The 24,884-nt window shown below is 30.8% G+C and overlaps 2 protein-coding genes across 3 annotated transcripts; one reads left to right on the top strand and one right to left on the bottom strand.

Annotated features, from left to right (window-relative positions):
- Positions 1-9,557: 9,557 nt before the first annotated feature.
- Positions 9,558-12,071, top strand: LOC105794655 (2-methylene-furan-3-one reductase). Its single transcript, XM_012623938.2, has 4 exons — positions 9,558-10,020; positions 10,546-10,869; positions 11,088-11,247; positions 11,486-12,071. Exons 1-4 carry the CDS (start codon positions 9,613-9,615, stop codon positions 11,749-11,751), a joined length of 1,158 nt encoding a protein of 385 aa, XP_012479392.1. The 5' UTR covers positions 9,558-9,612; the 3' UTR covers positions 11,752-12,071.
- A 3,815-nt stretch (positions 12,072-15,886) lies between these two features.
- On the bottom strand, positions 15,887-24,157 carry LOC105794654 (carbonic anhydrase 2). Of its 2 annotated transcripts, XM_012623936.2 has the most exons (10): positions 23,983-24,157; positions 23,569-23,635; positions 18,867-18,931; positions 18,504-18,647; positions 18,112-18,160; positions 17,522-17,638; positions 17,339-17,392; positions 16,920-17,005; positions 16,306-16,411; positions 15,887-16,223 (listed from the first exon to the last, which is right to left on the bottom strand). In XM_012623936.2, exons 2-10 carry the CDS (start codon positions 23,620-23,622, stop codon positions 16,059-16,061), a joined length of 840 nt encoding a protein of 279 aa, XP_012479390.1. In that variant the 5' UTR covers positions 23,623-23,635; positions 23,983-24,157; the 3' UTR covers positions 15,887-16,058. The 2 variants fall into 2 exon arrangements, with proteins under 2 accessions (XP_012479390.1, XP_012479391.1); XM_012623937.2 differs by lacking the exons at positions 23,569-23,635; positions 23,983-24,157 and adding an exon at positions 19,208-19,331.
- Positions 24,158-24,884: the final 727 nt, after the last annotated feature.

Genomic DNA, 24,884 nt, shown 5'->3' with positions numbered 1-24,884 from the left:
ATATTGTATTTAAATTTGTATCTGTAAATATTTTGAGTCAATTTAATAGGGACTGTAACATGTTTTATCGAAATACATACGTAAAGTACGAGCTGTAACCACACCGATTTAGGCATAAGCTGACGAGGTTGGAGATTGATATGGTGGGGTTTGATCCTTCTCTTAAACAGCGGTTGGGTAGAATGGAGTTACGCCGATGGGCTCGATCTTTTGATGAAGGGTACCAATATTATCATATGACGACCAACCTCGTTGAGGACGTTAATTCCATCTTGAGGCGTACGTGTCACTTATCAATTTCATCGGTTTTCTCAGTCACGTTTTACAGGTTGGCAACCTTGATGTCAAAAATAGGGTTGAGACAAGCAAAACAATTGGAGGCAGGACACGTGCACCTCGAAGGTGTAAGGAATTCCATGAAAGAGAACACTCAAAGGGTGAGGGCAATGTGTAGCAGCCCGATTTTGGGTCTAGTCGGAACAGTGGTTTTGGGACCACAAATCCGACGAGGAAAAATGTAATGGCCTGAATTTTTAGAGGTGTCGAAATGGTGATTCGAGATCACTAAATTCGACAAATTGGTAGAAAATATTATTAATTTAGTGAGTATAAGTTAAATATGAAGTTAGGAAAATTTTTGAAATAGTGAATAGTGCACTAGAAATAAATAATAAAATAATTAGAATCGAAAATGAGGTAACGAGACCTCAGAGATTTTAAACCGAGCCATAAATATTTTTATAAATATTTATGGAGTGTTAAAAAGTTAGTATTAAAGTTTCGTTAAGAAATTTTAAAGTTTCGGTAATTAATTGAACAAAAAGGACTAAATTGTAACAAATGCAAAATTTTGGGAAATGATTAAATAGCTTAAATGATAAAAGGAGGAGGGCATAAAAGGAAAATAGACCCAAAGTCTATTTGGTCTGGACGGCAAGGGTATGAAATCAGCAACAAAGTCAGGAGAATTAAGGGAAAATTTGGAATATTGCAAAATTTACTTAATAAAGTTAGCACCAAAGTGGAATTATCTAGATTTCTCTTTATTTTTCTGCATTCTCATCAGCAAAAACATCATAGAAGGGTTTCCTTAAGCTGTTTCTTCCTATTTTTACTGCAGGTAAGTTCAATTCTTGATTATTTCTTGAAAATTTTGTGTTTTTGTGACTTTTACAACTAGGCCCACTTATTGAATTCATTAGTTTTTTATTCTATGAAAGAAGTTGAAAGTTGCTATGAATACATGCTGGAAGTATATGATGATTTAGCATGGAATTAGAGTTTTAAATTGTTCATATGCTGATTTTATTGAAAGAATTGATTAGAAAGTGAATGTTTGGGACCTAATAGAAAAAGAGTTTGAAGATAGAGTTATATGTGGAAATTCTGAATTTCATAAGTTGTGAAACAACTTATAATGTCTAGGTAAAGTATTAATTGAGAAAATTAGATTAATTTAGGGGTTAATTGAGAAAGGACCGAATTGCATAAACTGTGAAATTTGGGGCAAAATGGAAATCAACATTTTGCACTAAAGCAGTTTTGGACAGCAGCAGTAGTGTAACTTTGAAAAATCACCAAAAATTGTAGGAATTGAATTGGAGGTTGAATAAAATATGAAATTAAAGCTTATTGAGTCCAGTTTCTCATAGAAGAAACTGTTTAAGCAATGGAATTGTAAATCATGAGATATATTAAATTTTGTGAGACAATGTCAGAATGATTTCGGGTTCCCCTATTCTGACTTTGAAAAATTGTTCAAAATTGTACAGAAATAATTATGAGTTATAATTTATATGCTTAGAATCCATAATGAGTCTATTTTCAAAGGAAACAAACAGAAACATCATCCAAATTTTGTACAATGAGATCATTAATTTTTAGTGAAGAGAGGTCAGAACTATCTAGCAGTGAAACAAGGGAAACTTTAAAGAATAAACTGTACTATTTGGATGAACCAAAAAATTCTGAAATTTTTATGGTAAGAAGATATGTGAATATAGTTTCAGGAAAAATTTACGGATCTTAATTTTGAGCTCTGTATCTTCAGATGAAAATAATTTAGTGACTCTGGCTCAGAAGGACAGCTTGAATTTCACATACAAGAAAATTGTGAAAGTATGAATAATGTTGTTTAAATGTGTTATACACAATAAGGATGAGGAATGGAGAGGAGGTGGAGGAAAATTGGGAAATATATGAATGATTTGTGAATAATTGGTCATATGCTTGATTATAATTGATAAACGATGAAATAGAAATGATGCTTATATTTGTGCATTATTGGCCATGGTTTAAGCTCATGTGTGAAAATAAAGTTTCATAATATGTGTGGATGGTATATTCGGTATATGATTTGGCATGAAATAATGTCATGAATGGTTTATGAATTAAAACATGTTGGTAAGCCCGATACATGAATAAATGTTGTGTTCATCCATACTTATAATGCTTATGCTATATGTATATTTGGCTAACATATTTGGTATACATGCTTAGGCTTTGGCCAAGTAGTGGCTAGACCATGCCACGTTAAATTTATAAGTTATGCATTGATATGGTTTATTATGTGGTTAGCCCCAAAAAGAGTTATGTTTAAATACACTAGCTTGCGACTATGGTTGAATGATATGTTTATATCTTGTGTGATGTGCATAGAAAACGAGTGTGGGAAGATAATGAAAAGTAAGTTCATATGGTTGAACTTTTATGATTAATTGTTAATGTGGGAATGATATAATGTATCAATTCGTATATTGTTGTTGAATGATGATTATGGTAAAAATAAGAATAAAATGAGATTGTTTGTTCAAATTAAGGGATACGCAGGATTGAGTACATACGTTCGGTAACCAGTGATGATGAATTGACGAATAAGTCCATGGTGGATCCATGGCAAAGTGTGAAACGTAGGTATGGTATTTCATGAAGAAAACCATCTTGAGTTGTGAAAAGTAGGTATGGTATTTGGTAAAGAAAACCATCTTGAGTTGTGAAAAGTAGGTATGGTATTTCGGTAAAGAAAACCATACTGAGTTATGAAAAGTAGGTGTGGTATTTCAGTAAAGAAAACCATACTGAGTTGTGAAAAGTAGGTATGGTATTTCCGTGAAGAAAAATCATACTGAGTTATAGCAATGTGAAATATTCAAACAAATCGTGGCACCAAGCAAACAATGTACTCAAATCTGTAAGACGATCCTTAATTTGACAACTATTTGTAGTACAATTGAAGCTAAATATTGGAATATAAGTTGACATCTGATATTGAGCTAGATTGGATAAATTCATTATTTGAGATTGTGGTTGGCAGGAAATGTTACATTATATATATTATGAAGAATTATAAAAGCATGTTAATAATTTTGAAAGTTTTAATTTAGATGAAATTTTATAACTCGGTTAAATACGTCTACAAGTGTATGTGTTTTGGTAATGCCTCGTACCCTATTCCGGTGTTGGATACGGGTAAGGGGTGTTACACAATGAATGCAGAACTATATTCCTAGAACTTGGAAACTTTTTGAGTTACAGAGTACATTGGCCATCAATCAAGGATCTCGCCACAGTCTTACGGAGTTTATTTTCGAAACGGACGGTGTGAGTGCAGGAGGTTCCAAACACTACAATACCGGTGTGCGCATGTGGTTACAACGTGTACAACCTTCAATTTGAATGTTGAACAATATATCAATGATGTATACACACTTGAACGTACATTGTGTATTTGGGGTAATGAGTTCCCCGTATTGAGAGATGTATCGACATGGAAAGTGCATCCGCTTACATTCAAAATGTTTCCAAATAGGTCACTACGTAGGAAAGTCAAAGGTTGACTGAAAACGATGAGGATTCAAAATGACATAGATATCAGAGAATAGCTCAATCCGAAGCGTTGCACCATATGTAAAACAACCGGCCACAATCGGAGCAAGTGTCCCTATGCAAACGTCTATACTGGCCAATCTTCACGGTCTCGAGGAAATTAAATGTTGTACCCAATGTTTTGCTTTTTATGGTGTTATGGAAATGAAGTTTGTATTGTTTAGTGTTAAGTTTTTATTTAACATTAACTTATACAACTTTTAATACTTTAAAAGATACTATAAGTTATATAAAAAAAATAATACATAAGTTTTGGAATTATAAACCAATACAACAAATATGACATAACACTTGAAATTTACATGTATCAAAATTGGAATGAACCAGGAGTGATATCGTCGTTTGGGGTATAGCGATTTAAAGGCCTTTATTGACAGGGTGGACGTTGAGGTGTACTGTACACATCAGAAGGATTGGGCGTCGGGTCAAACATGGCCTGAGATGGGGTGGAGTACATGGTATCACCAAACATATCAAATGTTATCGGTGGTTACAGTTGCATGTAAGTTGAACTGGAACCGCCCATCTCCGGATGATATGCATTGCTCTAGGATCCTTCACAAAAAGTGTCAACCCATTGGTCCGATGAAATACGTGTGTTAAGAGGTCGATTCTTCAGGTCGGGCTCTACCATATGTTGGCCATCTAAGTCAGGCTCCACCATATGTTGACTTCCACGTCTCTATCCGTAATCCAGTACTACCATAAGTTGCCCACCATATAAATAAATGCGCCATCAGGCCATGTGCCACTGCATGTATTCAATTGAGGGACTGAAGTCAAACATATAATAGTGCATCTCAGACCATCTATCGTACCGAGCGTTCCATAGTGCTATATAGCGTTGATATTCCACTCTCCAATCTACTCCATCTTTTCCCCTCATGGTCTTACCGTGGACATTAAAATATTATTGTGGATCAACCAGTACAAATTGTTTGCATCCAAACTGTCGCATAACTCGGTCGGCGTTGTACCACTCAACAGTTGAGAAGTTGAGCACCAACATGTTAATGCACCACACATGAGCTTCATCATGAACCCACTGTGGAATAAGGGTCACAACGTTCTGTGTGAAATAAAAACATCCACAGGAACTGCACAAAATAACATAATAGGTCAAGTCACATACTACAAGTGGATAAGTTAAATCAATGTTACTTAAGTTAAATCAATGTATATTACTCTCTTCGACGAACGCCTCTATCATCTGGCAGAAAATGATTAATGTATTGCTTGTGCCAATTTCTGAAGATGTGGCCCATCTAAAACCGAAACAAATACGTTAGCACTTAAACTTGGGAAAATATTATCCACATTTTTGAGTTGTTAAATGTTAAGTATAATTTTGTCTTTCCCTATTTACAAGTGGACACATATATGGTTAGTGCCTAACAACTGCTAAAAATGACGTCCTGTGTAACACCCTTAACCCGAATCCGTCGTCGGAATAAGGTGACGGAGCATTACCAGAGTTTACAGATCAATTAATCAGACATTTAATATAATATAGAATTCATATTAGAAATCAATTGAAATCAAACATATTGTCCCTTATACGAGCTCTCGGAGCCCAGGATACATGTTAGAAATAAATCCGAACTAGATCGAGTACTCAAAGAATTTTTCAGAGAATTTTGAATTTTTTTATTGCAGGGGACACACGGCCGTGTGGTCAGACCATGTCATTTACACGGTCAAGAGACACACTCGTGTCTTAGGCCGTGTGGGCATTCGAAATAGGGACACACGGCCCTGTCCCAGCCCGTGTCCATACCTGTGTAACTCTCTAACTTGGGTCACACGGCCAAGTCACACGCCCATGTGCTAGGCCATGTTGAGTATACTGACTTGAGCAATTTTAAAGGTACAAAGGACACACAGCCGTGTCACCTGGTCGTGTGTCACACATTTCTTACCCAGTTTGGTATCAACCTAAACACAACAATTTACATATCAACAAGCCATAACAATGCATTCAAAACAAACCAAAATCATGTCTTAAATATGAAATATTACCACATACAACCAATATGCCCTTAAGCACCTCAAATGACAATATAAGAACATGTCAACCAAGTATCTCAAGTTACCTAGATGACCAAATTCATGCATGCATATTCAAACCATATTTTACTTTCTTTCATTCTACTGTATCACTCACAGATTAAACATGACAAGTCATTTATATATATACATTAAAATATACCAACACAAGCTATTCAAATGACTTATCTTAACAAAACATTTATATACCAATATTGACCAAAATAACCTATACATGTCATTATATCCGATATTGATTCACTAAAAGTACCAAAAGAGCCGATGGATAGTGTGAAATAGCTCCGACCAACTTCCAACCTGTACGAGCTTTCGAATTACTACTATAAGACACGGAAAATAAAACATAGTAAACATTTAAGCTTAGTAAGTTCGTATAATTCAGAATTCAACTTACATTTATTCACATTTAAGGTAAGCATACAAACATATCCAAACCAATTTGGCCAAAAGCCTAAACACATATCCTCAACATGTTAGCCATGTAAATCACATAAAGGATCCAACAAACATAGATGAATTCATCAAGTAATCACATTTCATGGATTTCATGTATTTACCAGTAATATTTCATTTCAAACTCATATAATTTCATAACCGAACATTTCCCGTTGAACCATTTAAAATATCGTTGGATACATGGGTAGTACACATAAAGTGTACAAAACTATAATCCATCAATTCATATACATGTATGCTCATATGAGTTGTAAACGAGAAGCTCCTCTGAGCTGAATATCAGAAAGCTCATGCGAGCTGTGGTGTGTCCGTAACACATGCAGGACCCCAACCAAATCGGTAACCCTAATGACATGTCATTTATATCTTACGAATTTCATAAGGTTCAAACGAGACTCGGTAATTGTTGGATATGCAATCGATATTTATTCATGGCAATTGTACAATTCATAAACAATAAATCAATTTAACACATATAAATGTACAATTTAATTACATGAACTTACCTCAACAAGTATATGTAGATACGAAGGCGACTAATCAAATATTTTCTCTTTGCCTCAATCTAACTCCGTACTAGGTCTATCCAGATCTATATGAATGATGGTATAATGAAAGATGAACACATGTGCCGAGTAGGGGGGTTGGCCACCTACCCCTCAGTCACTTTATCGATGCTGGACAATGAAGGATGATTAAGGTGGTTGTAGAAGATGCCAAATGGCAAGTTTACAACCCGGAGATTGAGAAAAAGAATGGTTATGGTTATGGTTATGGTTATGGTTATGGGTTGGGTCACATCCAGAATAAATTTGTGTCCATTCGGCAGTTGGTAGCAATTAGCATGTGTCATTATATATAGGGATGGTCCAACAAATGTGTGGAAACAAATTCAACAACACAAATGCAAATGTTTTGGTTTATAAAAATTATGGATTTAATTTTTATATTTTAATTAAATCAATTTACAGTAACTCATTGTTAAAATTAGGGATAAATATGATATTTATATATGAAATTTTGGTTCAATGTACAATTATATACATGAACTTTGATTTTGTGCAATTTTATACATGAATTTTTATTTGATCTAATTCTCACGAATTATTAAAACAATTGTTGATATTGCATCATTTTATTTATATATTGCATACAAAATATTTATATTTGTCCCATATAAAAATAAATTGGTGCATTTTTCTTTAAATGTACTTGATTGAATCAAAATTAAAGTTTTATGTATATATTTGAACTACAATCAAAGTTTCATGTGTATAATAAATGCACCAAAATAAAGTTCATGCATCAAATTGTATATTTAGTGAAAGTTTATGGATAATTTTGATATTTATCCCTTAGTATTTTTATATAAAGAAGATAAATTATAAAAATTTTAAGTAATTAAAATAATTTTTACTATATATAATTTAATTTTAATTAATATAAATAAGGAGAAAATTTGAAAAGGCTAAAGCAAAATTTACTAGCTTGTTGGTTTGATTTTTAAAATTAGTTTAAACCCAAAAGCTTATTGCTAAACATTACTTATTGATATAACTAATTTTATAAAACAATAATAAGCAATGCCTTAATAGATTATAAATAGAAGATAATCCTCATCAAACATTACTAATGGAATTTTTCATCTATCTAATAATATAGTGTTTTCTCACTAATTCGGAAAAATTCGAGTTTTTTTACTAAATAGTTAATTAACGAACGTGATTTTTTGACTAATTTAAATGTCCAACATATATAACAGTTAAAAACAAATTATTGAGAAAAAAAGGGAAACAGTTATAAAGAAGAGGTTGACTTCTTTAAACTGCTTCATTTTCAGATTTTCTTTCTTCTTTAAAAAAACTTTTGCCTTCAAAATTCAATGGTTGTCTTTCTCTGACATAAATCTAATGAGTCTTGTTTGGCGTGCCCGAACCCTAAACCACGATTACGCTTGCTGGTTGTCTCCAGTCCACACGTCACTTTTAAAACATATCCAACAGAAAATTATTGGTTAAATACTGCTATTAAATTTTTTATATTGTGTAAATATTTTATTTTATTTTATTTTTATTCATATACTCTAATTCCATTATTCTTAGTTATTATGTTTTTAAAATTTGAAATTTCATTATCAATACAAGCGATTGTGCTTAAATCTATTAATTAATTTTTATTAGTAATATATGAGAATAACAAATGACATAATATTATATATGTGATAATATATTTGACGTATCAAATTTTAGATATAACAGATGCTTAATGAATTTAATAATTATCATTTGATTGGGATTTAGGACTAAATTTTTAAATTCTAAAATACAGAAATTAAAAATGACCAAATTAAAATACAAATACTAAACCCATAAAATTTAAAATCTAAAATGACCAAAATTATTTGACAATTATAAAAAAATATACTAAAAGTGGTGATTAATTTAATTACGAATGATAATTAGTTTTTAAAAAGTTGGGTGACACAAAATATTTAAATAATAATTGGATCAAGGGAATTAATTATGTCTAGTCGGTTTCATTAGCACTAGGCATTAATCTCGATTTTTATTTTCAAGAACGTAGTGATTTTATTTTAAAATTTTAAAATTTAAGATAAATTAATTGTTTTATTAAATTAGTTGGTTGATATTTTGAAATTAAAATTTTTTATTTATAATAATAAAATTAAAAGTTATATTATAATGAAAAATTAAATTTAAAATTTATGAGATATTTTAACCTCGAGATTATTACAAGGTTGTGATTGTATTGAGACCTTGATGTTATAACTCTCCAACGCCCACTACATACACGTGGGAGTGAGGGAGGAATATAATTAATGAACACAATTCTGAGCCATACACCTACTCACCTTCAATCAAATCACAACTCCATCATCCCCATTGCATCTATGTTTCTCTTCTATCCCCATTTAGTGGCCTAAACTTTGGGTTTGGAGCATCGGGATAATTAAGGGTTTCGATTTTAATAAATATATATATATTTGAATTCACTAGGCAGTCATTGACTTTTTTAAAAAAAAAATCTTTATAATCTCTGGAGTCAGATTAATTGGTGATAAAACTCTAGCAATTATTGTGGTTCAGATTTTCAAGGCTACCAACATTTTATTTCTTTTAAGATGAAAGAAAACATAGAAATAGGAAAACGAGATAAGGCATTGGCTCTGACACAAAAAGAAAAATGAAAGCCACACTTCCCACACCCCATCTCCGGTCTTTCCCTTCTCCAACCCCACTTTCTTTCAAACTCTCCTTCGCATTCCCTGAAACCAGAAGGAAATCACTAAGCATCAGCTCTACTCCGAAGGGAACACCATCTCCTTCTTTGGCTTACGTGCCACTGAGGGTGACTGCCAGTTCTCAAGCCGCTTCTGCACCTACTGTCAATTTGACGGCAATTCCCACCGAAATGAAGGCTTGGGTGTACGGGGAATATGGAGGTGATGATGTGTTGAAGTTGGATGAGAAAGTGAGCGTTCCAGAAGTGAAGGAAGATGAGGTTTTGATAAAAGTGGTTGCTGCTGCCCTTAACCCCGTTGATGCCAAGCGAAGGCAGGGCAAGTTTAAGGCTACCGATTCTCCTCTTCCGGTATTTTTCTCCCTTGTCTGTGCTTACTTAGCTTGCATGCAGCTTATGTCTTCATATGCTTAAAATTAGATGCTGTTCTGTAGCTTTCATAGCTCGGTTGGTTAGAGCACCCGTTTAGTAAGCGGGAGGTCTTGAATTCGACTCTCATTGAAAGCATTTTTTGAGTCCTGGTGTGCTCATATTTCAACTATGAACCAAATGTTTCTTTTATATGTAAAAATATTGCTGCTTTGCTGCTCTAATTTGTTTCTATTAACACGTAAAATGTGGAATCATCATTCAACTTTCTTGCATATTCTAATTATGAACCAAATATTTCTTTTACATGTAAAAATATTGCTGCTTTGCTGCTCTAACTTGTTTTTAGTAACATGTAAAATGTGGAATCATCATTCAACTTGCCCGCATATTCTAACTATGAACCAAATATTTCTTACATGTAAAATTATTGCTGCTTTGCTGGTCTAACTTGTTTTTATTAACATGTAAAATGTGGGATTATCATTGAACTTGGTTCCCCTGTAGACTGTTCCAGGCTATGATGTAGCTGGTGTGGTGGTGAAAGTTGGAAGTCAAGTGAAGGAGCTAAAGGAAGGAGATGAAGTGTATGGAAACATAAATGAGAAAGCATTAGAAGGGCCGAGACAGTTCGGTTCCCTTGCTCAGTACACTGCTGTTGAAGAGAAGCTGTTGGCTTTAAAGCCCAAGAATCTAGATTTTGCCCAAGCTGCTGGTCTTCCTCTTGCTATCGAAACCGCCTACGAAGGTCTTGAACGGACCGGCTTTTCATCCGGGAAATCCATCCTTGTTTTGAATGGTTCTGGTGGTGTTGGAAGCTTAGTTATTCAGGTATGGCATCCCTTCTTCATTTCAAACTTGGCCTGCCTTGGGATAAAAGAAATTTCAGTTTTGTGATTTATGGCAAATTCCGTTTCGAATATCAAGGATGAATGTTTTTACACTATGCCTTAGGATAAAAGATAATTCATGCTTCAAGTTACTAGCTTCTTACACTATGCCTCCTGCATTCTAGTGTTTTTACACTAATCTTCTTCCCATTTACACAGTTAGCAAAACAAGTATTCGCTGCTTCAAAAGTTGCAGCCACTTCCAGTACTGGAAAACTAGAGTTACTGAAGAGCTTAGGTGCCGATTTGGCTATTGATTACACAAAGGAGAACTTTGAAGATTTGCCAGAAAAATTCGATGTAGTCTTTGATGCCATTGGTAAGATTGCAATGTTCTTTCTAGATGTGTGTTATCATTACTTTCAGTCATTGGGGACCCTTTGAAAATATAATGAGGATATACCTGATTACTTGAGTGCGAAACAAGTGTCCTGAACTTCGCTTTTTGCATTGCATGCCTAAACCAAACTCGAATTTGTTTCTTGTGTTTCAATTTAGGGCTCTGAGATTTTCAGGTATCGGTTTCCGTATTTGATTGTTTCCATCTTTGGTTACAGGACAATGTGATAGGGCAGTGAAGGCAGTGAAAGAAGGCGGCAGCGTCGTGGCCTTAACCGGTGCTGTCACACCGCCCGGTTTTAGGTTTGTTGTTACTTCTAAGGGAGAGGTTCTCAAGAAGCTAAATCCGTATTTAGAGAGTGGGAAAGTGAAACCGGTTGTTGATCCCCGGGGACCATTCCCATTTACTCAAGTTGACGAGGCTTTCTCATACATTGAAACAAATCGAGCAACCGGAAAGGTAGTTATACACCCAATTCCATAACTCAGGTAGAACAGAGAAAGGGAAACAGCCATTTTCTATTGCAAGCTGCAAACCCCTAACTAGTTTTAGAACCAAAACGCCAATGTATATGAAAGAATGCGATGTTATCAAGAGAATCACAAGCTACTTTTCGTATGTCTTCTTCCGTAAATTTGTTGTTATGATTGAAGAATGAAGTCTAGTAAGGCTTCATTTCTATATCCAAATAAAATGTGACAATGCATGCAAATGGAGGAAGGCCTTTGGTTTTGATATAAAATAAAATGCCTTCATGAACTTAGCCGGTCGGTAAAAGTGTACTATGGAGGTTGTTGCGTTAAGAGTCAAATTGCATTTTGCTATTTTTATTCAAAAAATGAATAAATCAATCATTATATGTTAGATTAAAAAACAAACCGCTTCTTTCTTTTACAAATTTTATCCATTTTGTTAAATATGACTTCTATTTCAGTCAAAGTTGAGAAATAATCTTTTAGTTAAACTCTGTTTATTTGTTTCAATAAACTCTGATTAGTCTAGATTATTTTATTATTATTTGACCTACGAATTTAGCCTATAAATAGGCTCTTTTACAACTTTAGAAAATACACCCATTAGATATTAGAACTCATAACACATTTAGAAAATTTTGTGTTTACATTTTGAGGGTTCTTTGTTTTTGGATTTTCAGGTTTTCGAGGTTTAGTTTTTAACTCAATCTTTTTTACTCTTCGTTATTTTGTTATTATAGTAAAATTATCTTTGCTCTTGATTTTTTAACCTCTTTGGAGGATTTTTCCACGTTAAATTTTTGTGTTCAATTTCTCAATTTATTCCGCTATTTTTTTACTTGTTACTTAATCGGGTCGATCCCAACACATTTCTATTATTAAAAATTGGCGTGGCTGATAGAATAAATAGATAGTTAGACATGGTATGCCACGTCAATATAAAACTACACTTTGATACTAATTTATTCATTTTGTTAGTAGAGAGAATAAAATGCAATTCAATTCTTAGTATAAGTATCTTCATGATATCCTAACTAGTCTTATGCTCAAGCTAAGGAAACGATTTGTTATAGTTTGTATGACCTGAATCCCGTCACTTATTGAAAAAATAAATACAATGATAAAATAAGGGAATCTGTGGGTACGGACCATGCTGCACAAGTAGAATCCATATAAAACTACACTTCTTCTATTTGACATTAATTAGAATAAGGTGTTTAATATAGTCGAAACAATTTGTATGTCTTATTATTTTACGATCATTCTATTGTTACTATCAATGTCTATAATAACACGATTAAAAAACTAAACAAATGTCTCCATGAATCGAATATCTTCGCAATCTCAACAGCCCAGAATTTCTAGATAGCCCCATGAATGGCATATATGATAGTTTGACGGTATAATGAAAGATGAACACATGTGCCGAGTAGGGGGGTTAGCCACCTACCCCTCAGTCACCTTATCGATGCTGGACAATGAAGGATGATTAAGGTGGTTGTAGAAGATGCCAAATGGCAAGTTTACAACCCAGAGATGGAGAAAGAGAATGGTTATGGTTATGGTTATGGTTATGGTTATGGTTATGGGTTGGGTCACATCCAGAATAAATTTGTGTCCATTCGGCAGTTGGTAGCAATTAGTATGTGTCATTATATATAGGGGTGGTCCAACAAATGTGTGGAAACAAATTCAACAACACAAATGTAAATGTTTTGGTTTATAAAAATTATGGATTTAATTTTTATATTTTAATTAAATCAATTTAGTCAATTTTAGTTCATTTATTTTCTAAATTTTGAAATTTTAATTTGATCCAAACAATAAGTATTAAATTTGTTTGTTTAAATGCAACTATTAGTCTTGTATTAACATACAATTGTAGATTTAATCCATATTTTTTAATTGGATTATTCTAAGTTGCGAACTTTGAAACTTCAGTCATGAAGCAAATGATATCATTAATCCATTAACTTAATTTTTAGTCAATAATATATGTAAATAACAAGTGACATAGCATTACACAAACAATAATATGTTTAGCGCAATAAATTTTGGAAATAACAAAACTTAACTAAATAAATATAATAATTATCATTTTACGGTGACTGAAATTTTAAATTTTAAAAAATAGAGAAACTAAAATGACCAAATTAAAATACAAGGACTAAATCCACAACTTTGACAAAATACAAAAACTAATAGCAAAATTTAACTAAAATATTTTTCTCTCTTTTGGTGGTGGTGATTTGGGGACCTCCCGTACTTTAGGTACCATAAAAGTGTTATTTAAAAGATTAAAGATGATTATTTTTGTAGATTATATATTAATATAAACTTTAAACCACAAAATAGTGCTTCATTTTTTAAACTTGTGTGGTTTAAACCTTAATATATAAAATTTTGAAGGAATTTAATATCACAACTTAAATAAGCATTAATTTAATCAATAAAATTAAGATTATATAATTACTAAGATATTTGCCTATTTTATTAATTTTAAATTTTTTAATATTTCATTATTGTAAATATAATATACATTCAAATAAACTACAACAAAAATCTGATCAACTTTTATAGTTGTGCCAAATTTGAGCTTTCCAAAGCAAATATTACAAGTGAGATTGAAAGTAATGAGCCACTCAACATAAATAAATTTATCATCTCAATATCATATATGAATTTTGTCTCTTGTTTATGTTTTATTTGTAACAACATATTTTTCTAAAATACTCTTATATAAGTATATAATTATTTTAAATTAAACCATATAGGTTCCGTTTCTTTCACTGAAAATGATTTTCAGAAAATGTTTTCTGCATTTTCCTGTATATATTTCATGGATAACAGCTTGATCAACGGAAAATAACTTATAAGTCAACGAAAAATAAATCATTTTTCTTATAAAAGGACTTACCCTTTTAAAAAGTGTGATTTTATTTTTATATAAAATTAACCTAAGCCAAGCTTAATATTATTATATTAATAATATTTTTTATTATTTTTAAAAATATTTAAAATTAATAAAAATTAATTTTCAATATTATTAAACATACATATTTAATCATATAATAAATTATATTAATATTTCAATTTTATTTTAATAATAAATTTTAAAATAATAATTTTAAATAATATTCTTCATATCTTATTGAAAAATGTTCAATATTAATATTTTAATAATAAACATTCATGAAAGTTATAAATATATTAATAATAAATGTTTTACAGTATAAATGTTAAAATATGTCATAAGTCTATATGTATTAAATCACTTAATTTAGAATTTAGTCTCTTACTTTTATTTTCTAGAATTCAGTCCTTCTACTTTTTAGATTTAAAATGAAGTCCAATTGTTAACATTGTTAAATGTTTTTTGTCGATGTCACATTTTAAATAAAAATACTTGGTATTTATGTAACTAAAAAATGACATTATAATGAACACGAATGTAACAAAATATTTTTAATAATGCTAACAGTTGAACTGAATCTTGATATTTAAAAAGTAGGACTAACCCATAAATAAAAGTATATGGACTAAATTTCAAATTTACAAATAGTACAATGACTTATGACATATTTTAACCTAGAATAAAAATATGAATATTTTAATTATACTAATTTGAATTTTTGTTTAAATAATACTTAGCTACATTTATCCTTACAACTCTAATGTGTCAATATCTATTATTATATGTGTGATATATGTAATTTAAATTAAGTATTATTTATTATTAAATTTATATATGGCATTGATTATTACAAAATATTTTCTTATTATAAAATAAATACCGATTGTTAAAAGAAAATTGCAATATAATATTTTATAACAAATATATTTATGTCGTGTTTGTTTTATAAAAATAATATAAAATATAAATTTATAAATATAAAATAAACTCAATTAAAAATGAAAAAATAAGACAATGTCAAATGTATATTTATTTTATTGAAAACAACTTTTATGAAATATTTTTCAAGAAATCGCCAATCAACAAAAATATTTTAAGCATATTCGTCAAACACAAAAAATATTAATTTTTCTAAAATATAAATCATTTTTCAAAATCATTTTCAACCTTAAATTCAATACTTAAATTTCTTATGTAAGTTGATTTCATTCTTAAAATTTTGATTAACACATTGATAAAACACTACTCCATTAAGCTCAAGATTTTCTTTCTAGAGTACAAATTAAACAACACTGCCTTTTAAATACTTATTCTTTTTTCACACAGAAAACTATTAAAATGAACCAAGGTAGGAACACTGCTTCTAAAAACTGCTGCAAATAGAAAAAGTGCTGCATGCATCCTCATATTGCTAAAGTGGGTGAAATCTTGAAATCCAGATTCCACAGATCTAACTTTCCATTCACGAAATCGTAATGTGCACCTTTCAGGGCCACTGTTTTCTTCACCACTGCTTCTCTCACAAATGGATACGTCAATAGGTTCCCCAGTGATACATTGACTGCCTCCTGCATTTTTTGTTTAATTTTGTTCACAACATTATCACATATTTAACGTTTTATTCTACACTAAACAAAAAATGTATATAACCTTCTCGCAGTTGGTGCATTGCTCCGAGAAACTTAGCTCATTCTGTTCTGATTTCACTTTGGTCTTTGCTGGTGTACAGATGCTAACCCATTGTTCTATGAAATCACTGCATCACATAAATTAATAAGACCCAAAGTTCATCTTACCCAAATTTGGAATAAGATTATATATATATATATATATAGGATCATATAATTGCTATAAATGAATCCCAATGTCTTTGCATTTTATACCTGATTGGTAAAAAATTACAAGGAATCTACATTTACTTTGACATGTTCCAGGATCTAAAAGTTTGAATATTAGAGCTTCAATTTTTACAAAACTTTATTCCCTTGCTTTATTCCCCTTTATAGGTGATATAGTATATATATATATATATATATATAGAGAGAGAGAGAGAGACAGAACTACTCACTTATCAGCTTTTTATATTAGTTATTGATAAGTCACTAAATTATTGAGATTCTGAGAGTGAAACACCAAATAAAACACTGAAATTCCTTTTCACTATTTAATCTTAAAAGTAAATGGCGGCACTTGCAACATTTAAACAGAGAGTTGTAAAGTATGGCTATAAATATATGGTTTGTATTAATTATATGCCACAATACCTAGCAGTGGTCCCGTCGTCTGGGATGGACATAAGCCCTTTGATACCTCCACAGCAACTGTGTCCAATAACTACTATATTCTCCACCTGTAATTAAAACCAACCACATCCAATTCCAAAAGGCATAAAAGTAAGATGGCAAAAGAGAACTTGACTCCACTAACAAATTACTGTTTCTTTATTACATTTCAAAAGTTGAGCTTCGATAAACTATACAGTATTTCCCATACTTGGAAGTTAATCGTATTTAACATCTATATCCAACACATAAATATAAAAGGACACTACTCATGTTGGATATAAAAAGTGGCTTAGAGATCATGTTGCCCCCATCAATGAGTCAACATCCACATCATTAAAAAAAAAAAAACACTAGTGAAAATGTACTTATAAGACTAGTGTATTGATTATTTAATTCACCTTCAGATGCAGGACAGCGTATTCGATGGCCGCCCCAGCTCCAGAGTATTTTTTCTGCAGTGAATAAATTAAGGCAAATCAAAACATAAAATTTTGGATGTCATCGTTTGAATAAACTGGGGGAGGTGGCATCAAAGTCAAAATGGCGAGAAGAAATAAAGTGAAATCGGTAATCAGGGTTACCTTGTCATAGGGCGGGACCATGCTGGCAATGTTACGGACGATAAAAGCCTCCCCTGGTTGGAAATTCAGGATGTGGGAGGGGCACACCCGAGAGTCGGAGCATGCAAATACCAAGAACTATACAATTTTTTTCAATAAACAAACAAATGACTTTGTTAGGAATTTTTTTAATATATTTGTACAATTACAATCAAAATAATTACTCCCCACCATTCATTCTGATCCAAAATCACTCATTCTTCTGCTACTCCCCACCATTCAAAAAGTGGTGCAAATAATAGCCATACACGTCCCATTTCGTCAAAGCAATGCACGCAATTATAACACAGAAGCGTTTTCGTTGAGTTATTAAGCATATTCTTCGTTCAAACTTGCATTTTTTTCAAAGTATCTTCGTTCAAACTTAAAAACTTGAAAAATGGACCAATTTCTACGACCCCAAAAAAGACCAATTTCCGATAGTAAAAACAAACAACGAATCTCAGGTATTTACCACGTGAAATAATACGAATCTTGTCTGGAATTATCAGTAAATTATGTACGAAAAGAAAAAAACAAAGCTGCCCAATTATGATAAGAACAGAACGAACCTTAGGACTTTGCCCTTTGGCAAGTGCACCGTACAGATCAGGATTTTTGCTGGAAAAAATTGGAGGCAGAAAAAAAAAAAGAGAAAAGAAAACAAGACAAACAGATTAAAGTTAAGCTAATTATTATGCAAAATAAAAAGGTCCACGGGAATCTGAAGCCTGCCAACATTCAAATTCAACCATATCTTTTTCCCTTTTCTGCAATTAATAATTCATTTGCTGTTACCTTTTCCAAATCCACTTGCTTTATTATATTTAAAAACAAAAATAGTAATAACAATTCTCTTTTTTTTTTTTTTTTTGGAAAGCCATTAAAAACGCCTTGTTAAATTGGAGAGACAACTAGGCACGCGATATGAAAGGGAAAAAAAAGAGAGAGTGCAGTGGCGTACTCAAATTTTTCTTTCTTGAAGTGAAGGAAACCGGTCTCGAGCCGCTTGACCGGGTCGAACTGAGTGGAATCGGCAGCTGCCTCTAACTCGGCTGTTATCTGCTTGATTTTTGCGGCGGCGACACTCCCGAGATCAGCTTTGTCACTGCAACCGAGGACGAAGCCATTATCATCAAATAAAAACCGTTACGGGGTTTTACAGTTCAGCTGGGCCCCAATGAAAAACACGGTTTACTATGAGTCAAAACAAACGGATAAGAACGGCAATTGAATTATTGGTGAAAATGAAATTATCGCTTTCCGGTTTTTAAGGTTCGGAGATTGGAGAGAGAAATGTTAAACGTACAGCACTGTTAAAAATTACCTGAGAAGCTTCGACAAAGCTGCAATGGCTTCCTCGTATGACTCGCTTCCCATATCTTCTTCCTTCTGTTAACTCAAAAGGAAAAAAAAAACCCTCTAAATTAAAACAATTATGAATATTAACCAACATGATCTACCGAAAGAAAACGTTTAAAAAGAAAGTAAAAGAAAAGCAAATCGGAAGGTGATCTGAATCGGGATCAACGCAAGAACAAAGATTAAAAAGCTATGAACAGTTTCAAAAGAAAAAAGAAAAAGAAATTCGAACTTATGATGAGATTCTTGTTTCTAGTTCTGAATTTGATAATAAAGACTAAAAAAAGCAGAGAATATTTCACCAACCCGACAAGTTGATTATCACTTTTTTTTTCTTCAAGGAGACATAAACTATTTTCATTGCTTCTGCTACAGATAGGCTGTCCATATTTATACTGGTTTTATTAATTACCACGGTAATTGAAATTAACCTAAGGTTAAATCAAAGTGCAATGATTTAGGTTTTGAAGAAATGGAAGTGTTCCCATTACATCGGACAGAGCGGTGGACGCGCTTGTCTTGGTTTTGCTTATGGTAAGCAAAATTTGGCAGCCTACGAGGAGGAAAAGTTACTGTGTTGCGTGGTGTATGAATGATTTACTGTTGTCCGTTTGATTGGGTTTCCGATAGTTGATCGGACGGTGCTTGACTTGTTATAGAAAAAGAGGGAAGAGAACATCCTTATCGAAATTAAGAGCTACGGCTACCGGATGTTACGGCGGGCCAAGGCCAATTGGACGACGTGGGAGTGCTGCCACGTGGTGGGATTATCGAGTGTGACGAGAACAAAAATTGATTACTTTAATTATAATTGTTTATTCAATCACTGTATAAAAAATTGATATATGTGAGTTTTGAGTTTCAGCCTTTATATTTAAAATTTTCAATTTTCAATTTTATATAAATTTATTAAAAATTATATATGTCTTTAACTAAAATGGTAAAGGGTACAAAAATCTTATATTTCTCATTATGCTAGATTTACTAAATATAAAAAATAAATATTTTAAAAATATTTATTGTTCAATTAAAACCAGGCTCTTAGTAATTTTTAATTGATCAATGAATAATATCAACTCAATTAATCTGTTAATATATAATATAAATTCGATATGACTTATTATATATAATAATTAACATTTATCATCGATCAATTAAATAAAATATCACAAAATATTACATTATTATTTGTAATTTTAAAGATTATTTTAAAATGCGTCCTTAGGTCAGATTCTTCTCCCATTTGATGGAAGATCTATAATTTTTAATTGAATATGAAATTGGCAATTAAAATAAATATGTGCAATATTTTAATGGTTGGATATATGTACACTAATTATTATTATTTTTAATTTCAAGCGTGAAATATGAGTGGGGATGATTCCCTAATTAACTGAGGTATGTATTTTTTTTGTTACTTATATTTATTGTATCTATATTATTTATAAAGCCTTTTATTAAGTCTGTGTCATTTATTAACTATATACTAATTATTTTAATATCTCTTCTTGTTTAAAATAAAATATATTACTTTATGGTATTTTAGTTTTTTATTTAAAAATCAATAAAAATATGTATACGATGGGAGTTGAACAAATATGCCAATTAGATTAGCAAGATATTAAATTTTCCACTCTATTAAAGTTTGTGTCACAAATAAAATCGAAACCAACTCAAGATTAATGACAAGTGTATTCATTTGATATTTTTAATCCGATGTGTTTTTGTGTTTAAATTTCGTTTTACTCACAATTTAGTTTTATTTTATTTTAATATCGTATATATTTCATATGTTATTGTCAATTAGTTCCAAATCATACTTTTCATTATTTATTTTATGTTATTTTTAAACACACTACGTATTCTAAATATATAATTTCACACGCATACATGTGAGATAAAATTTCTATTTTTCTTAAATGTATTGTAAAATAGTAATTTCATTTTACATATGAAAATTTTATACAAGCATAACTCTTATAAATTAATAAAAAATTCATAATTGATTTAACTTAGATTATAATAAAAATATATAAATTAATTTACAGTAACTCATTGTTAAAATTAGGGATAAATATCATAATTATATATGAATTTTGGTTCAATATACAATTATATACATGAATTTTTATTTGATCCAATTCTCACGAATTATTAACACAATTGTTGATATTGCATCATTTTATTTATATATTGCATACAAAAATATTTATATTTGTCCCATATAAAAATAAATTGATGCATTTTTCTTTAAATGTACTTGATTGAATCAAAATTAAAGTTTTTATGTATATATTTGAACTACAATTAAAGTTTTATGTGTATAATAAATATACCAAAATAAAGTTCATGCATCAAATTACATATTTAGTGAAAGTTTATGTATAATTTTGATATTTATCCTTAATATTTTTATATGAGGAAGATAAATTATAAAAAATTTAAGTAATTATTTACTACATATAATTTAATTTTAATTAATATAAATAAGGAGAAAATTTGAAAAGGCTAAAGCAAAATTTACTAGCTTGTTGGCTTGATTTTGAAATTAGTTTAAACCCAAAAGCTTATTGCTAAACATTACTTATTGATATAACTAATTTTATAAAACAATAATAAGCAATGCCTTAATAGATTATAAATAGAAGATAATCCTCATCAAACATTACTAATGGAATTTTTCATCTATCTAATAATATAGTGTTTTCTCACTAATTCGGAAAAATTCAAGTTTTTTAAAAATAAATAATTAATTATAAAATGTGTTTCATTTTATAAACTGACCTTATAATTAATGAATGAAGTAAGTATCACATCACATCTCGTAATTTTTTTGACTAACTTAAATGTCGAACATATATAACAATTAAAAAATAAATTATTGTCAAATAGTGACGACTTACAAGAAAAAAAGGGAAAGAGTTATTAAGAAGCGAAATAAAGGGAAGTGGAAGGTTGACTTCTTTAAACTGCTTCATTTTCAGATTTCTTTCTTCTTTTAAAAAACTTTTGCCTTCAAAATTCAATGGTTTTCTTTCTCTGACATAAATCTAATGCGTCTTGTTTGGCGTGCCCGAAGGTAAAAGAACAAAGAGACGGCTGTCCGCTACTACCACGATTACGCTCGCCGGTAGTCTCCAGTCCACACGTCACTTTAATCTTTTCCGGAAAAAGTTAATTTTTAAACTTTTTAAAACATATCCAACAGAAAATTATTGGTTAAATACTGCTATTAAATTTTTTATATTGTGTAACTATTTTAATTTATTTTATTTTTATTTATATACTCTAATTTGATTATTCTTAATTATTATATTTTTAAATTTCGAAATTTTATTATCAATACAAGCGGTTGTGCTTAAATCTATTAATTAACTTTTCATTAGTAATATATAAAAATAACAAGTGACATAACATTACATATGTGATAATATATTTGACATATCAAATTTTAGATATAACAGTGCTTAATGAATTTAATAGTTATCATTTGATTGGAATTTAGGACTAAATTTTTAAATTCAAAAATACAAAATTAAAATGACCAAATTAAAATACAAATACTAAACCCATAAAATTTAAAATCTAAAATGACCAAATTTATTTGACAATTATATAAAAATATACTAAAAGTGGTGATTGTATTTTTATATATGAATGAATGATGTAAAATTTAATTACGAATGATAATTGGTTTTTAAAAGTTGGGTGACACAAAATATTTAAATAATAATTGGATCAAGGGAATTAATTATGTCTAGTCGGTTTCATTAGCACTAGGCATTAATCTCGATTTTTATTTTCAAGAAGTAGTGATTTTATTTTAAAATCTAAAATTTAAGATAAATTATTTGTTTTATTAAATTAGTTGGTTGATATTTTGAAATTAAATTTTTTATATTAAAAGTCATATTATAATGAAAAATTAAATTTAAAATTTATGAAATATTTTAACCTCGAGATTATTACAAAGTTGTGTACTAATTACCCCCAATTAATTGTATTGAGACCTTGATGTTATAACTCTCCGACACCCACTACATGCAAGTGGGAGTGAGGGAGGAATATAATTAATGAACACAATTCTGAGCCATACACGTACTCACCTTCAATTAAATCACAACTCCATCATCCCCATTGCATCTATGTTTCTCTTCTACCCCCATTTAGTGGCCAAAAAATTTTCATGTCTTTTTCGGTTCAATATTTTAATTTTGACCATTTCTTGTGTACCTCATTACGCTTTCAAAACTTTGGGTTTGGACTTTGGAGCATCGGGATAATTAAGGGTTTCGATTTTAATAAATATATATATGTATATTTGAATTCACTTGGCAGTCATTGACTTTATTATAATTGTTTGCAAATTTAGATTTTCTCAATTAAAAAGTTGAAATAATGGACGAAAAGATATATAAAGAAAGGCTAGATGAGCTGTATAAGGTTTCTATATATAAAATTATGTTTGCCAGCTTGTACAGTTGTACTTAAGTTTTTAGGTCTTAACTTTCTTGCTTATTAAGACATTGGTATCATAATTAATTTACATTATTATGTTTCTCCCAAAATGGAATGAAAAGTAGCACCAAATTGAACATTATTCTATTTTATTTTTGCAATTGGTAAAAAAACAAAAACAAAAAGGACTGTATTCCAAATTATCTTACCGAGACCTTTGCCGAACAACATAACATCATGCACTTTTTAAATTTTGCAGCCATGCTTCAATTCACCCTGTCAAGCATAACATTAATTATATTTATCCAAAACTAATAGATTTTTTTTTAAAGAGAAAATTACAATATTGATATATAAGATAGGGTTATGCGACAAAAACACTGAAATAAAGATTTCAATTCACATTGATTTATTCCATAAAATTTGATGTTCTGTTTACTTGAATCTATTTATGGAAGTTTGGAAGGAACCTTCAAGTCTAAATACAACTAACCCGACCACCTGTTTTCCAAAACATAGCAATATACTTGTTCTTCAAATTTTAAAAAATAAAATAAACAATACCATTTGATGCAGTCCAAATGACATTAAACGAGAAGTGAAGAGAAAAAAAAAATACTAACTTGTAAGAGTTGACAATGAGGTGAGGAAGAATGGCGTTTGGTTTCCTGGAAAAAGCAGGTAGAACGGCGTTTGGGTAGTGAAAGTAGGCAGAGTAAGACAAAGCGGTGGAATGTACATATGGGATGGTTAAGAAACGAATGGGCATTGGATAAAGAAAGTGAAATGTGAGACGACAAGGGCTTTATCTATTCTATTGTGTAAAAAATATAAAGGATTAGAAAGGAGTGTAGAGAAATGGATGGTAGGAAGTTGATGGTTGGTCAATCTAATCCTGAAAACACAAATCTCAGGTGAATAGGCAGCCACCGATTCCCCATCTATCCCGCTGAATCTCTTTCACCATAACATGCTTCAATATCACTAGCGTTGATTCTCTCTATCTTCTGATATATCATATATTTATCAAATCAAATCTAGATATACGATGTTTTTAAACGCTTACATTGGATGAAAAATCACCTTATCTCCTAATTTGTTTGTTTGTTTTTTAAATTTCATTAATTAATATATTTTTATTTTAAATTAATTAATCTGAAATAATATTATTCAAAATTGTTCACCATAATAATTGTTATACACCAACTCGAAACCCAGATAAGATTCGGGTCGTCCATTCGTGACCCGATCAGGCCTCATCAGATGTATGTGTGCGAGACGTACAACGAGAGGACGGCCAAGGAAGCTTGCGCTATCAGCTCGCATGAGCCAAGGAGAGTTCACGGTCTCATTTCGCATGTACCCAAGGAGTTTGCATGTAGAGTGCCACGAGGTCTAGCAGACGACCCAGAACAGTACATGTGTTCAACATACTTGAGATCTGCTCAAAATGTCAGTCCTATGAATAGTAGGGCTAAGTTCATGAACAGTAAAGTCAAGTTCTAAACAATGATAACATGTATAA

This window comes from Gossypium raimondii, chromosome 3, assembly GCF_025698545.1.
Source record: "Gossypium raimondii isolate GPD5lz chromosome 3, ASM2569854v1, whole genome shotgun sequence".
Lineage (NCBI taxonomy): Eukaryota > Viridiplantae > Streptophyta > Magnoliopsida > Malvales > Malvaceae > Gossypium > Gossypium raimondii.
Note: the sequence above shows the minus strand (reverse complement) of the source record. Positions and strands in the feature narration are given on the sequence as shown.

Coding starts and splice junctions, on each gene's coding strand:
- LOC105794654 (XM_012623936.2), bottom strand. CDS start 23,622: ATGGCTGCAAAATTTAAAAAGTGCATGATGTTATGTTGTTCGGCAAAG. Junction 18,648..18,866: donor GCTTTGTCGAAGCTTCTCAG/GTAATTTTTAAC, acceptor CCTCGGTTGCAG/TGACAAAGCTGATCTCGGGA. Junction 16,224..16,305: donor AATGCACCAACTGCGAGAAG/GTTATATACATT, acceptor CAAAAAATGCAG/GAGGCAGTCAATGTATCACT.
- LOC105794655 (XM_012623938.2), top strand. CDS start 9,613: ATGAAAGCCACACTTCCCACACCCCATCTCCGGTCTTTCCCTTCTCCA. Junction 10,870..11,087: donor TTGGAAGCTTAGTTATTCAG/GTATGGCATCCC, acceptor CCATTTACACAG/TTAGCAAAACAAGTATTCGC. Junction 11,248..11,485: donor TGTAGTCTTTGATGCCATTG/GTAAGATTGCAA, acceptor CTTTGGTTACAG/GACAATGTGATAGGGCAGTG.